This window comes from Mobula birostris, chromosome 1 (genome assembly GCF_030028105.1).
Source record: "Mobula birostris isolate sMobBir1 chromosome 1, sMobBir1.hap1, whole genome shotgun sequence".
Classification (NCBI taxonomy): domain Eukaryota; kingdom Metazoa; phylum Chordata; class Chondrichthyes; order Myliobatiformes; family Myliobatidae; genus Mobula; species Mobula birostris.
Window position 1 is genome coordinate 203,587,890 of NC_092370.1, and position 17,236 is coordinate 203,605,125.

General features: G+C 37.2%; 1 protein-coding gene across 3 annotated transcripts in view; it reads left to right on the forward strand.

The window, feature by feature from the left end:
* Positions 1 to 17,236, forward strand: part of map4k5 (mitogen-activated protein kinase kinase kinase kinase 5) — a 148,135-nt gene that overhangs the window by 48,566 nt on the left and 82,333 nt on the right. For all 3 annotated transcript variants that reach the window (XM_072269296.1, XM_072269302.1, XM_072269307.1), the window contains exon 3: positions 10,773 to 10,863. In XM_072269296.1, coding sequence (XP_072125397.1) covers positions 10,773 to 10,863 — 91 coding nt within the window. The remainder of the gene's footprint in view (positions 1 to 10,772; positions 10,864 to 17,236) is intronic.

Genomic DNA, 17,236 nt, shown 5'->3' on the forward strand with positions numbered 1-17,236 from the left:
TATATTATGGTTTGCAAATTTTGATTAACTTTATGTTTGAGTACAGTGGTCCTAAAAGGTTTGATATTAATCTTGTGCATTGTTAACACAGTACAAAGCAGGGTGGAGAACCATTTTGAAAGTGTGTGCCCAAATTGGCAATAATCTTTTAAAAAAAAATCTGTCTTGTCATGGTAATTTTGAGCAGAGATTATCATTGATTAATGAATTACAACAATAATTATGGACTATTTTAAGGGAAAAGAATGAGTTCTGTTGCTTATTTACGTCTATTCATTTACTATTGATAAATGTATTACAGAGATTGAAATAAATGAAGCATTTTTAAAATGTTTAAAGTTAATATTAATCTTTCAAAAAGAAATTCAAAAATAACATTTCCAAATAGTATTGTTATTATACCTGATGTATAACATTTGTTATGTACCTGATATGTAATGTAAGAAATGTAAACATGAAATTAAAGCTTTGGTGATCCATATAAAAAATCAAGGAGACAAAAATAAGCACACTTTACTCTCAGTGAGACTTCTGTTGCTGTACTAATGATGACAAATATTTTATATCCAATTTGTATTTGGCTATATTGAGAGTTATGCTCAGAGTACTAGTTTCATCAGTAAGTTTACTCTTATATAATTAGACGGGCAAAGTTCATCACTGAAAACGACACCTCTGATTATCTTGATGAAAATACAGTGGATTTTAGTTAATTGGGACCAGTACAGTCCAATCACATGGCTGCCCCAATTAGTGAAAGTTTCAAGGAAATGATTAAAAAGGTATAAACAAGACAAATCGCTGTTTAACTGAGTAACAATTTATATATTTAAATGAAATTCAGAGCAAATTAGAACGCTACCAATATCTCTGCAGTACTGTAAAACTGTATATTAGTTCCTAACAGTTATCCATGGAGGAATTCCATTGTATGCTGTTGATTGTAAATGAACAAGATCAGTGTAAACACCTAGTAAAGATAGCTTCATACAATGCTTTTGATGATTGCCTTGTCCAAATCTTCATTTTCATTTTAATGTTCAAGTTTATTATCATTACCTTCAATTTCTTCATAGTTTCTAACTTATTGAAGTAGGGAACTCATTGTGTTTTCACTCCTGGCCATTTCTGGCAACTCCAAGCCTGAATTCTTCAAACTGTGGGGATCAAAACAGTTCTGAATTATTTTAAAAACGTAAACACGAGGAATTCTGCAGATGCTGGAAATTCAAGCAACACACTTCAAAGTTGCTGGTGAACGCAGCAGGCCAGGCAGCATCTCTAGGAAGAGGTACAGTCGAACGTTGACTGTACCTCTTCTTAGAGATGCTGCCTGGCCTGCTGCGTTCACCAGCAACTTTGATGTGTGTTGTCTGAATTATTTTGCTGCTTTTTTCTTGCCAACTATCAGTGACAAAAAATCACTGCTTTTTGAACCCAAACAGGCACAGATAACACTACTTTAAGAATTGTCTGCTATAAATACAGTGTAGTGTCTAATGGCCACACAACTGCACACAGCTGATGCTACTTAGAAACTGTTTAGCTATTTTCTCAATTTGTTTTTGTTGCTAAGTGTTGTCCCAAGTAAATGCCTACCCTGGTTAGCCAATGGCTCATTGAACTGGAATCATCCTTACTGTTCATATTTCCACTGCAAGAGTTTTTGCAATGCAAAGTTAATCTGTGAGGATGTCAAAACCTATTATCCAAAGTCATATGTTCTTGCAATTGTTTAGCTAGTACCAAGCCAGCACAAGACATTTCCTGTGAAAAGATCTCACTGCTCTGGTTGTAAAAAGTCATTGCTGCTTTGTTTGCCAATAAACATAATCAATATGTACCTTTTTATTATGGGTGGGCAGTAAAGAATTGAGAGGTAACACTGCATGCCATGTGCCAACAAAATTGTTGCACGTGTCATCTTGGGCATGCAAGCTATAGGTGTGCCTCTCTGGAATGGGGCAATCAGTAGTGGCACAGTAAACAGAAAAGGGTGGAAATGCGCACCAGGACAAGCAGCATTGTGACACAGTAAGTAGTGTATATGGAAGCATGGGTTGCAAAGCCAGTCAAGAAAGCTAAAATGTGGGAGGTGGATCATCCACTTCCGGTTGAAGAAAAGTTGTATTTTCTAAATGGTGAGAAGCTGCAGAATGTGTATGAATAGAAAAGAAATAGGATGGACGTGGTAAACAATTTTGAAAGCTGATGTAATGGCTATGATCATGGCAGTGCTGCAATACCAAGTAAGCCAACTATGTTATAGATGTGATACTGTATTTTGATTATACTTCATTTGAAACTGGGATTCAATTCTCAGCACCCTAATGTTTGAAGGAGATTAGCTTTTGAGGAGTTGCAGCAAAAAATTGTCAGAATGGTATGAGGGCTAATATCACATTGGTTATTTTAACTTTATACCCTCTGCACAGAGAATCTTAAGGGATGATCAAACAGATGTTTAGATCAACAGAGGTGTTCAGGTAGACAAGTTATTTTCTTTGGTGGCTTTAAAGACAAATGTTTTGGGTTTGGGTGGCAATGTAAGTGAGTATAAGAGGGAATTAAATTTAAGCTAAGTCTGTAACCTTTTTTTTTTACAAATGGTACTGGGTCAACTGAAATTTCCAAAATGTGTTAATAGATTCTTATTTTGCAATGATTTAACATGTATAGATCAATACCTGTCAGTTGTATTTATATGGTGGTACAGACCATTCAAATTGGTGGGATCGGGCATGCAGCCCCTTGTTCTTTCACCTGTTAGTTATGCATGAAACTTTTCTCCCTGATCTAGTGTAAAAGTGGGACCACATATTTTGTGACTTTGCACCCAGAATTTGCAGATGAAGGAAGTAAACACTTGAAATCTGTCCTGCCAGCTTGTCACAAAATCTTATGCCTCAATCACTTCAGTGTATTAAATTCCAATATGTTAATCTTATCCAATTTCTTCTTCTAGTATAATCCATTGCCCTAGAGCAAGGACTCTGAAGCTGGGGTCCATGGACCCCTTGCTTAATGGTATTGGTCCATGTTATAAAAAAGGTTGGGAACCTCTGCCCTAGAGAAACAAAAAAGTGCCCATAATAATTCAGATTAGGTCTCTCAAAGTCTTGTGCAATTTCAGCAAGGCTTTTGCACTTCAAGCAGCCTGGCAATAAAAGCTAAGAAACATTTGCCTTCCTGATATCTTGCTGTACATGCATGTTATATGTACCAATATACCCCACCAAAGTCCTTCTGTGCATTGATGACTTTAATCATCTAGAATTTTTTAATTTCATCCTACGAAGTACAAAAGCATTCATTTTTCTACATTATACTCCATTTATCACACTTTGTTAGTCTACCTGTATCTCTCTGCATTCTTACTGTATCTTAATATAAAAACCAAGTTTTCATGTTATCAGAAAATTTGGAAATGCCACTATCTTTTCATCTGTGTTTATTCATATAAATTTAAATCCCCTTGCACCAAGGAATTATTCCTCTAGCATCCTTCTACTAACGGTCTGACCTGAAATTATTTGTTACTACTTTCTATCTTTCAACTAATCTTCTATGCAGTACAGTTTAAGGCAACCACACAACAGCCATATTTGTGTGATATGTAATTGAGGCCGTTTGATGTTTAAGAAAACTTGTTCATCTTAATTAATTGAAAGGAAATCGTCATATGTAGGTGAATCAAAAAGTGAAGTAAAATTGAATGCTTTAATGTTAATAAAATAAGGAAAGTAATGAATCAAGAGTTCTGTGTGTGTGTGTGTGTGTGTGCGCGTGCACACACGCACACCCCACCACCCACCAAATTTTGAGCTGCTTGTGGTGTTCCTTGCTGAATTACAGATCTTTCCCTATGGAATAAAATAAAACTTGTGTGCAAGTTACAATGTGTAGCATCATTTGAGATATTGTAACACGTCAACTTTGTTTGAAATAATTTTGTTGTTTTGAAAGACTTCTTTAGGAATTCTTGTAGAAACTGCAAAATCTACAATAGAAAACTTTCTGTTCAGTGTAAAAATTGATGCATACTACTTGATTTACTACTTGATACTACTACGTGACCCATATTCTTTTGCAAACTTCAGAAATTTGTGTTCATTTGAACAATGAAATGTATATAGTTGAATATTTTGGGCTTTCCTTTGCAAGAAATGCATTATCTTGAATGTCTATAGTGCAGTTGGCGGTCATATGGCTTACCAACTCTGTACAAGCTCTATCTAAAAACATTCCAGTAAGGGAGGTGATAAAAATCGTACTGGTATTTCCCCCTCTCTTCCTCTTCCCCTTGTCTTTATGGCTACAGGTCATTGGAGCTTGTGTAATTCTCTCTCCAACCTTGAATCAGCAGATTAGGTGTAATAAATGAGGGAAGGGAATGATGAAAATACTTTGAGAACTAAGCACTTTGGACCAAGTAGCAGCCTCCTATCTCTTTAAGAAATTAGAGAAATAATGAATACTAAATTAACAGCAAAGTTTAAAATATCTTAGCGACTGAGTTATTTCTTGAGTACATTTTTTATGATTACAATCAGGAGAAAGATCATTATTTCAGTTAGGATAAAATCAAACTTTTGAAATGTCTTTCTGGTGGTTGAAAGTTGTATATTGAGAGTGCAGCTGAATGTGTAGTAGGGGGAAGGGAGTGGAATGTAGAAAAAAGTGTGTTCTGCACGCTCTGACCTGCCTGTTGCAGCAGCTGCTGGTAACTAACAAGCAGCATCAGCAGAGGCTGGGTCATACTGTCATTTTAAATACAGGACGTAGGTTAGTGAGATGTCCGGAGGGGTGAATCTACTTGATCCAAGTGGAGAAGTTAACGTTAATGCATTTAGGAATGGTGCAATGGCTGGAAAATGCAGTATTGAGGAATGTACAGAAACAGACCTGGAAGCATGTAACACACAAAATATTAACCTTTGGTTGTGGCATATATACAGGAGCAGGAAGGTTCAGGAACACGTCATGTCCCATCAGAATATTGTGCACAGATGAAGGAAGGATACGATAGCAGTTGATGAAATGCACGGGAAATGTGATGGAATATTGACCAAAGATGTAGAATTTTACTTGTGAAAGATTGGTTAAGTTGGGGCTATTGTCTCAAATGGATTTATTTTTTGTCATTGTGTTCTGTCTAGTAAAAATCATGTGTAGCTTGTGTTTGTTTATCATGTGAGGGCTGCTTTATGATGCTATGCACCTGTGACGTTCCTGCAATTAAATTTTTCATTTTATTCATGCATGCATGTACTTGTGTATTTGACCATAAATTTGACTTCACTGCGGGCAGGACTTTACGTGATATTGTTTGGAATCTAGTAGCCTCGGAATATCCATGCAGCAATGTTGACTGGACTAGGGAATTTTAATATCCACAAAAAGGATAGCACAGCATTGGTTGGGACAAGCTGAAGAAATCCATGTAACTGTACTTAACTAGTATAGTATTTTGTGCTGTGTCTGCTTCACACATTTTTTTTCCAAACCAAGGTTTCAGTGTAAAGCTTTCACACGTTACATGCTGCATTGTAGAAAAACTTAATTTAGTTTGGCATAATTAGTAAGCGCAGACGACACTAAAATAGGCAGTGAAAAGTTTATCTAAAAAGGTAATTTTTGATAACAAGGGATCTTGATTAACTGGGTAAATGGACTGAGGAATGGACCTGTTTCCAAACTTACATAGCTCTGACTTTAACTGTGCATAATACATATTAGTAAACAGGAGTAAGCTGTTCACCCTCTTGAGCCTACTCTGCCACTCAGTACGGTCATGGCTAAATTCATCGTGAGTTCATGCTTTTTGATGTTGAATTAGTGTATCAGTATCCTTCCATATGTAAGGATGTGTTTTATTTACATTTGACATTTGCACAAAAATTCAGGCTTGAAGTCCCTGAGCCTGAATACATTAATTACCTTGGGATTATTTTTTCTCTTGCATTAATATAAAGATTTTAAAGTATTAGTACATTGCACTCAAGCATTTAAAATTATATAATGCTGGTGACAATTCCTTAATGTAGAGAAAACATTGGTGAGATATATGAAAAGTGACAAAGGATAGCGAGAAGTTCCCAGCAAGAGCTCCACTCTAACTCTTTACATTTTTTTGCTTTGGGGCATGCTTATTTCGATACTCTAGAGAGAGCTGGATTCTAGATTATCAAATGAGAATCTTCTAGGCTGATAAATGTTTTCCTATGTCTAGAATGTGATATCAATCATCTCATTATGTTGGTTGTAAAACATCATGTGACAGGAAGATAAGAGCAAGAAACCTAATGCAAATTGAACAGTAATTTTAAGTTTTCTCACTACTTTGAAGGCCTGCATTGTTTATTATCTTTAAGACACTGAAACTACTGATGCTCCTTTTCACTGTATCTAAACATGTAAGAAAAAAAAGTAAACTGTGAATTAGTTGTGAAGAGGTCAAATTTTGGGTAAATTAAGAAAGCAGGCTGTTGGAGAAATGTGTATTGAAAATGGAAGTATGGTGACACCTAAAGGGTGAAATATGTAAAGCAGGTGTTAGATAATAAATAAAGTTTACGCTGATAATTGTGTTCATTGCAAGTACAGAGGAAGAACTACAAAACTTAATTGATAGAATTGTTGAAGAAAGTGCAAAAATGGGTCTGTCTATCAATTGCAAAAATGGATGGTGATATTCAAAAAGAAGGAGAATCCTATCTGCAGGCTGAGAATAAACAGGGAAGACATAAAACAAGTACAGGACTTTTGCTACTTAGGAAACTGGGTGACATCAGATGGCAGGTGCGACATGGACATCAAAAGAAGAATAGGGATGGCAAAAGACACCTTTACAAGTATGAAGAGTATACTAACCAATACTAAACTAAGCATGACAACCCGCCTCAGGGTACTGAAATGTTACGTTTATCCAGTTATGTTATATGGCTCAGAATGTTGGACAATATCTAGTAACATGAGGAAACGAATTAAAGCAGCGCAGATGCAGTTTTTGAGGAGGATGCAAAGAATATCATGGACGAAACGAATATCTAACGAGGATGTCATGAACAGAGCAAACACAACAAGAGAAATAATGTATGAGATCATCAAAAGGCAACGTAACTTCATTGAACATGTGATTAAGAAAGAGGAGTTAGAATGCATGGTAATTATGGGAAAGATTGAAGGGAAGAAAGCAAGAGAAAGACAAAGACAAATGATGATGGAGACAACAGCCAGAGAACTGGAAATGAATAGCAATGAATTGATCCATTTGACCCGAAACAGGAGTGTGTGGGCCATGGCAGTCAAAGCTCAATCTGGGCATGGCACCTGATGATGATGATGATACATTGATAACTGTCTTCTATCATTTATGTACTATATGTGGAACGTGTGCCTGTAATACTGCTACAAGCAAGTCTTTCATCATACTGTACTTGTACTAATGACAATAAAGTCAATGTTAAAAGATATTGCAGTTGGGTGAAAAAATGTGACAAGAAATATTCAGTTAAAATTGAACAAGATAAACTTTTTTGAAAAATACTGCAGATCATTAATTTTTGTCTCTCCCTGTTCTGTTAAAGGTAAACAGTTTCTCTTTATAAAGGTGTTGCCTAAGCTCCTGAGAGTTTCCAGATTTTAAAATAAAATTACACTATATTAAAATATTGCAGATTTTAAAAATATGAAATAAAAATGGAAAATGCATTAACACTGAGCATCAGGCATCATCTGAAAAGAGCAACAAAATTTCAGGTCATGGAAAACTAGGCAGGAGGGAAAACAAGATGACAGAAAAGGTGGAGGAGGGATAGGTAAAATAAAGGGAGCATCTCTGGTCTCTCAAACAAATGGGGTTAAAGCGGCAGTTAAAAGCACATTATGCTTCCCTGTTAGTGTTATGTTGCACGTTTTGCTAGTCTATCTATAATATTGAGCAGGGGAAATATGGGTCAAAACTATATTTGAAAGACTGGCAGAAATGGCTACTTCTGATACAGGAAGAAAAATAAAGCCATTTATCTAAACTTGGAGAATTAAGAAGTGAACTCAGAACACTTCAGCATGTCCAGATGGAAGATGAGGTCTTGCTCCTTAGGCCTTGGGCCTTGTAACATTGTAGGAGTCCACAGAGAGGTCAACGCAGAATACCCCATCATCAAAATATGGCAGGACCTAGAACAAGGCTGCTAAAGATGAAGCTGCTGTATTCAGAACCTTATTCAGCTTGGCTGGTTGAGAGGTGATCCATCTTTGCAATTGTTTGAAATTGCTGACCACAGAAACTCAACCTCTCCACTTTAATTCAGTCCATGTGAATTGGCTGAGAATATTGGGAGCAGTAAAAAAAATATTAAAATATTCACACCATTAACTTTTAAGGTTTAATAGATTAATTTTGAATACTGGATATGAAAATACTTGAACACTATTCAGTGTTTATGCTGAGATGTTCTTTGTCCTGGAATTCTTCACAGAAGTTGAATTTGGATCCCAGTCAGGAAAATATTGGTGAACTGTTGCCAGAAAATTCAGGATTTTGATATTTGTGCATTTCTGTGCAAAATCTTGGGTCAGAAGTTCATGTTGTAATTTTATAATTATTAATTTTCTGCAGATAATTTTTGATTAAAATTGATGATTAACCAAGGTTTAGCACATCATATTAGACCTTTTTCCTATTTGGTGCAGCCTGTTATTTCAGAAAACTGCCGGAGGTATAATCCATTAATTTGTCTTCCAACCTATTTTTGTCAAATTGATTTGCCTGGTCATGTGATTATTGCCCTTGCTTGCTTTGTATTCTCTCCAACATTTATTGCATGGAGCCTATTCAAGACTTGACTGGTATTTTCTGATCCTTACAGTGAATACCTATCCTTGCACCAGCCACTAAGACGCTGGTCTAGTTTTGGATGTCTTTCCCAATGGAACATCTGCTCTTTCCAGCATCAGTACTAGTGTCAATGACTGTCTCACAATTAACTCCATCTATCTCTGCACAGATGCTCCTGCTTCTTCAGTATGAACATGTTGTCATCAGCTAGGATCATTGTGGTGCCTTTATTCAGAAGCTGTAACAACCCCTTTCCCCCTCCCATTTAATATATTGGCGTGACTTGCTGAAAGAATCCTTGAACAGATTATCCAGTGGAAGTGCTAGGAAAAAGTACTGTAGCTGGTTTGCTTGATGCAGCTGGGCATCTTGTGGAATTTAGTGTCCAAGAAAAACTAGGAAATTGCCAGAGCTCGGCCAGCAACTTTGTTTTTGGTCTTGTGCTCTGTTCTGTGTGGAACTGCCAATATTTCTAAGGCAGTTCCAGTCCATTGTTTCAGGAAAATTTTCAAACTTGTGATCTTTTGTCCTTTGCCAATTGTACATAGCTTAATTGCCAAAAGATTATTTTGCTTGTTAAGTTGTACCTCATCACCTCAAATTACCAAGAATATCCCCATTACTCAGTCAAACTATACAGTTTGTTAAGCCAGAATATGGTCTTCCTCCTTTACCAGGTTCTGCACAACTGAAGAATATGTCTTTATCTTTAGTGCTGATTAGATTTGATAGCTTTAAACCAAGCTGAGCCTTGCTAGCTGAGTCAGTATAGCATGGGACTCAATCCCAGAGTTGTTGGTTCGGCCCCCTGTTGGGCGCTGACTATTTATAGGGCAGCATGGTAGTGTAACAGCATAACACTTTACAGTGCCAGCTGTAAGATTGGGGTTTAAATCCCACCACTGTCTGTGAGGAATTTGTGCGTTTTCCCTGTGACCGCGTGTTTTCTTTGGGTACTCTTGTTTCCTACCACGTTCCAAAGACATACAAGTTGGGGTTGTTAAGTTGTCGGCATGCTACACTAGTGCTAGAAGCATTGCAGCACTTGCAGGCAGCCCCCAGCAAATCCTCAATACAGATAACATTTCATTGTATGTTTCAATGTAAATGTCACAAATAAAGCTAATCTTTGATCTTTAATCTCTTTAACCAACCATGATTCTTCTATCCCCTGCACTATTCAGATTTCACCCTGCACCTGTCATCAATCTTTCAATTTTTAATTGTGCTTTAAATCTCCAAAAGTATTTACCTCAGTCTGCTTACAAAGAAACTTCAATGTATTTTTAGTTCATAACTAGTTCATTGTATATTTGTACCTTGAATTTTTTTTAAAGTAGGAAAGATAATTTTCCTCCTTGAATTGCCAGCTTTGATCACAATGCCCATTTTGATCATTTTACCCATTCTCCCTTCAGTATTTGCTTTTGTGCTCTGATTAAAATATGTGCCTTGTTCCACAGTTTAGGAGGAATCGGCCACCTAGTTCCTCAAACTGTTTTGCAACTTAAGTTCATGATTGATTTGATTTTTCCCATCTATCTACAATGACTTTAAATACTCTTCTCAAGAATCTGAGTTAAAAATATAAATATTTAAGTTCCTACACTTCTGTCTTCATTTATTTGCTTGAATCATATTTAATACCCTCTCTCTGTGACTGCTGATTAAACCACTAACCAGTAATCTAGTTTACCTGTTTCTAGGAGCAGGTTGAGAAGCCGCTAATATTTTTCTGCTTGCATTGTAAAGAATGGCGTCAAATAAAGCCAGTCCCATCTGCTTTGGTGAGCGCATGGTATGATCAACATTTGTCTGAAATTGAATTTGTGGAAGATACTGTCATATAGGATGTAATTTATGATCTTGAATGTAAGTGAGTGCTAACGTAAGCATTTACAGAAGCGCTGTAATATTTTTCTTTTCACAGGAGATGACTTTTCCGTTATACAGCAAGAAATATTTATGGTAAAGGAGTGCAAGCATTCCAACATTGTGGCCTACTTTGGAAGCTACCTAAGGTAAATATAGAAAATGAAAATGAACATCCAAAAAACAACATCGTTGCAAGTGTTTTATTTAACGCATGTTTTTATTTCAGACCTTTCGAGTTTTAAAATTCATCTTTTTGTGAAATATTGCATTGATTTCAAGCAATGAATTATATTCATTTACTATATACTACACAAAATTGTTTCAAGCACAACTCTTCAAGTGGCACTGAATTTAATCTAAGTAAATATAAGTAAATGCAGATTATGTCACAATTTATTTTCATAGAGTTGACTTTTTGGGCATAAACAACTTGAGATAAAATCCTGTCGCCTTTTCTAAAGTTAAGCTTGAGAATCCTTTCCTGATAGAATGCATCTCCCTGCAACAGGGGAAATTATGTAGGCAGTCAGAAAAATGTACCAAATGAGATAGAAGCATTGATATGGGGGGGGGGCGCGGGGAACTAAAGATTTGGATCCATTGTTATCTTGGAATCTTTTAAGGTAAACATTTAAATTACATTTCTCACTCAGATGAAGAAATGGAAATCCATGATCATGCTTTTTTTCAAGCTATTTTACCTGATATAGTAGCTCCATCTGTCTGCTGCCTGATCTACAGGCTGCTTTGAGCATTCTGTTTTAATGCAAATTTCCAGAATCTGCAGTGTTTTTTTTTCAAAATTAATGTGTTTATTATGTTGCTTGCATGTTCAGTTTTTAAGACTAGCCTTTCAAAAACATTCAGGTTATTAGTACAGAACAGTGGTTAGCTTCTATCTCCATGTCTACTACAAAGTCATAAATCTGCAGAATTATAACTTAAATTGTTTCGTTAGTTTATTAATTTGGTCATCTTCCAGTGGGATGGGATGGCAGTGGCCTCTCGGAGGTGGGTGGGGGCCAACCAAAGGTGCTTTTTTTCTTTGTTAAATGTGTCTTTTATGATCGCAAGACAATTCTACTTCAAGAACTTCGGGTACTGCAGGGCTACTCCATCAGCGAGCTGCTCGTTGATCAGAGAAATTGGAATGGTGTTGGGGGTGGAGCTGGCCGGGATGTCGGGAAAGGAGCCTGTTTGGGTTCAGAGGAGCTAACCTGGCTACTTGCTGACTGCTACACGGAAACATCGGATTTAGTGCATGAAGGCAATGTGCAGTATAACCATGGGCGACTGTCTCGGACATTTCGTTAGCAATCGCAAGACTCTGTCGGACAGTGATAATTTAAGTTGCTGCAGGCCTGTCACCCTGGTCTGGTGACACAACAGACCACATGGAAGCTGTGTAGCCTTGGTTGCAGCAAGGACTATGTCTCAAGTCACTGGCTTGCCAACTGCTGCAGACCAGGTGAGGAAGCGCCAGAGGTGGTGCAGTGTGGCATCCATGCTTGGCAGGTGGAGTCCAGCCTTTCCTGTCGCTGCTCCCTCTTGTCTTCGAGCAGTGGAATGACAGATTGGTTTGCATGCCTCTGTGCACTGCTGGGAGACTGTACCAACGATTGTGTGGCATGTTGCTGAGAGTCTTGGACTATATATGTGTTTTTTTTTCTTCGTGTGAATATGCTTCTTTGCCTGCTTTTTTGAATGTGCTATTTTGTTTGTATTGCACCTTGGGTCCAGAGGAATGCGGTTTCATTCACTGCATCTGTTATGGTTGAATGATAATTAAGTTTATTTCAATTGATTTGATCATTCACTGTATTAGTTCATCATTAACTGTTTATATGACAAGTACATGTTTGAGTCTATTCGTTACATTTAAATTCTTAGTCTATCCTAAATTGTCTAATCTAGGAAATGTTTCTTTACTCCAGGCAGACTGAGTTTTCTATTGAAGATTTTTTTTCACATTTAAATAGTCATCTCGAATAACAGCTCAGGATTGCAAAAAGAAGTTTCTTTTCCTGTGTATGGTTTTGTGAATCTACGAGAGAAAGTTCCTTTGAAATAAAAGGAAAGGAATGCTCTATGTTTTTATAAATTCATATACTGCCAAACTTTCAAGTAAATGTTTACTCCATTTGATCTTAGTTTTGCCTGAACCTGCAGCAGATTTTAAGGTTGTGCTCTGCAGTGGGAACGTGGTCAACCATTTGAGAACAAACATTTATAAATTGTTCGTAAAGCTGAGAATTGAAAATTAGCTTGCTTAGGCCTTTTTGAAAATGTTCAAATATACTTCACCTATACTTCTGAGTTCTAATATTCTAGGAGAGGAGAGAAAGCATATTAGTATAAACTCGCTGGACGAGTCAACCACCATATCCTGTGTTGTTGGCAGTTACCACCTTTTGATGGTGTAAAAAGATTTTTCCTTCCATTGAAAAGTTAAGGAAAAGTGGAAAGAAGCTATTTTTCAGTGTGAGGTCTAAATATACGTCAGCTTTACATAAGGCCATAAGACATAGTAGAATTAGGCTATTCGGCCTTTCTAGATCAGTTGTGCATTTCCCCTAATGCTCTGTAAAGTACAAATCACCAAGTACGAGCTTCACAGCAGTGTTCTCTTGAATGTTCTTTGATGTTACTTTTAGCAGAGTGAAATATTGCTAGTTCTTACATTTGGCAATCCTTAGTTTCGCGGTTTTGATCTCTAAATCCAGGTCCTGACGGATTTTCAGGAAGGAGTTCTGCAATTGTTCAGTCAGTAATTCTGTTTTCTTTTGGAAAGCTGCAATGTAAATGTAGATAAATTCTGTGCCTGGTCTGCCTGCTTTAGTGCGCTGATGAAAAACAGTAATATTCTTGAAAGTGGTTTTCTGGTAACCCTCCCTAATATACCAGTAAGCTGAGATCTACGAGGTGTAGCAAAGATTCACAACAGAAACAACCTGGATGATCGTGAGACTCAAAATATGAGACTGACTAAGACCTTGGCCTCCACAGGCAAAATATTCAATGCATTCTGTGTCTGAAGTGGCACGAGGCCATACATATTAGTGAGGTTGGAAAGCAGTTTGTGTTGAGTGTCCAAATAGCATGGTTTCAGAGAAACAACGATGGCAAAAGCTACTTGTTCTAAGAGTAAATAACGGACCTAATAACATCAAAAGATTGTATTTTACTTTATGCTTTTAACATGGGGCTGGGGAAGGACTAGAACAAAAAAATCTGCTAAAAAATTGATGTTGGCATTACTTGTGGAGACTGAGAAACTCCAAAGTGGATAGAATCTTGATTTACTTAGGGTATTGCTGACTTACCACTAACAGCACCTTTTCTTGAGTTCTTTAATCCTGTCCGTCGATGGTAATGCAAAACCACTAATTGTTTTACTGCACGTTTTGATTTTTCACACAAATGAGAAAGATTAATTGTACAGTTATACATGTCATAATTTACAGCTGCTCATTTGTCTGCTTCATTTGTAATTTGATACGTATTTTGACCAGATATCTCATCCAGGAGACAAATTTCATGTTCTTTCAAAAATTTGGAATGGTTTGCCTATTTTTTGTGTGAATTTTGTTAAATCTTATCTCAAAAATTAAAAAAAAATGAAAAGAAAGTCATATGGTAAAACATTTGTCATAATTGCCACCTGGTTTAAGCGTAAGCTTCATTTTTTTTTGCCACTTAGGCAATTCTTTCTTTTCCTGTGAAAAGTTCTCCTTGACCACTGGACTTCTTAAAATTAATAAATTCTTGTCAAAACAGCTATTTAATTTCTACATCAGATTTGTTTGAATATTACACTTGATTCATATAGGTGAAAAATTAGATTTCCTACTTTGGCATAATGATTGTATGTGTATAGGCATGTCTAGTGGGACGAATGAAAGAGAAATTGAGCTTGCTGTCTCTCTGGATGGTGTTTATCAAGATGGCCTACTTTCACTTGGATAACATCACCTCTGCTAAATTGCCCATCAGCTGCTCTGGTACTACTGAGTTCTCTTATTCCAAAGTCCTCTAGCTGGTTGCTTAGCTTTCCATATTGCACTTCAATAAATATATTCATCTATCTTCTACCACCCATCCTAATTTGCATATAAAATCTGTTTTTAAAAATAGTTAACCTTTTGAGATTACTCCATGTCTTACTTGTTTTCTTTGTAACCGTCTTTGGACACTTCTTGTGGATCCTATTTTATTTCTTGTTCCTTTCACAGTTGTGCAGTCATATATTGCATTCTAAATCCCAGAATTAGTTTCCTATGTCTCCTCATCCAGAATGAAAACATGCTCTTTGGCCTAGCTACCCCATGACACCTCCTTTAAGATGCTCATTAAAATCTGTTTTTGTTTTCATGCTTCTAGTCACCCATCCTAGATTAAATTTATTTTTTTCCCTCTGAAATACATTGGAATATTTTACTATATAAAATTATGATAATGCTTGTTATGAAAGAGGAAAATGGGTAGGGATAGTGGTTGTTGACTAAGTTGCTTACACTTTTCAGAATGAGGTTTATTGTCACTATGTTATGAAATGTTTTGTTGTAGCAGTACCGTACAAGACAAATAATTATTTTAGTTACAAAAATAAATAGTGCCAAAAGGAATAGCAAGGTAGTATTCATGGACTGTTTAGAAATATGATGGCAGAGGGGAAGAAATTGTTCCTAGAACTGATTGTGGGTTTTCAAACTCCTGTTCCTCCTCCCTGATAGTAATGAGAGGAGAGCATGTCCTAGATGGTGAGGGTCCAAAATAATGGATGCCCCCATATTGCGACACTGCCTTTTGAAGATGTCCTCAATGATGTGAAGGGTTGTGCCTGTGTTTGTGATGGAGCTGGCTGAGGCTACAGTTCTGCAGCCTCTTTTGATCCTGCACATTGGGGGCTCCATACCAGGCAGTAATGTAACTAGTCAGAATGATCTCGACATACATATTTAGAAATTTGCTGAAGTCTTTGACCTACCAAATCTCCTCAAACCTCTAGTGAAGTATAGGTGCCGGTGTTTCCTTGAGATTGCATGCATGTATTTGGCCTATGATAGATCCTTTGAGAGCTTGACACCCAGGAACTTGAAGCTGCTCACCCTTTCCACTGCTGACCCTTCAATAAGAACTGGTGTCCATTCTCTCAACTTCCCCTTTTGGAAGTTCCTAACCATTTCTTTGGTTTTTCTGTGGACTGTAAGGCTGTTGTTGCAAACCATTGAACTAGCAGGCCTATCTCACTCCTGTTTGATGCCTCTTTGTCATTTGAGTTTCTGCCAAAAACAGTGGCACCATCAGGAAATTTATAGATGGTGTTTGAGCAGTGCCTAGTCATGAATGTAGAGAGAGTAGAGCAGTGGGCTATTCTGTGCATCTGTGTTGGTCAGCGAGGAGGAGATGTTACCAGTTGCAAAGACATATACAGAGGTCCAGGTTTTGAAACATTGATTAGTGCTGAGGAGATGGTGAGTATTGAACGTCAAGCTGTAATTGATAAGCAGCACCCTGACGTATGCTTTGTTGTTATCCAATGTTGAGTGGAGAGCCAGTGAGATTGCATTTGCTGTAGACCTATTGTGGTGGTAGGCAAATTGCAGTAGCGCCACACCATTACTCAAGCAGGAGTTAATTCCAGCCATGATCAACCTCTCAAAGTACTCCTTCAGATAAGATATGAGCGCTACAAGGCAGTGGTTGTTGAAGCAGCTTATCTTGTTCTTGGCCATTAGTATGATGCCCTTCTGAAGCAGTTTGAAACCTCTGACTGCAGCAGGATGCCCTTGAACACTCCAGGTATTTGGTCATCACAGATTGTCAGTATGCTGCCGGGTAGCCAGGTACAGTAATGGAGCCTGGTGCCTTATGAAGTTTCACCCTCTTGACAGATATTGTGACTTTGGTCTCTGAGACAGATTACAGGATTGACAAATTACAGCATTGCCAGACTCTGTAGGAATTCTCACAGATGTAGTGTTATTCTCCCTTTCAAAATGTACATAAAAGGCGTTGGGGTTATTGGGTAGTGAAGCAGCACTGCCATTTATACTGTTAGGTTTCACCTTCTAGGAAGTAATTGCATGCCAGCCCTGCCACAGCTGTCATGCATCTGATTGTGTGTCTAACTTTACATGGAATTGCCTTTTCACTCTCAAGATGACCTGTTGATTGTACCTGGACATCTTGTAGAGTTGGGGATCACTGGTCTTGAATAAGCCACAGAATTATTGATTAGAAATTACTTTGACAACTTGTTGGGCTTTGCCACTATTAAGAAGAATTTTGGGAGTAAAAGCCTGAATTGTCAAAAGCGAAAAAAAATTGGAGAACTCTCCTCCTATATTGAATTGCCTTTTCTCACTGAATTTGTGTTTATTGATTTTCACCAGAATTTTTTTTTGAGGCGCTGGTCTTGCTTTTAGAAATTAGCATGATTAATGACCCTAATTTTCTGTTCAATTTATAGCATTCCAAAACATTACAAGCACACAAGCATTGAGTTAGTAAACATTT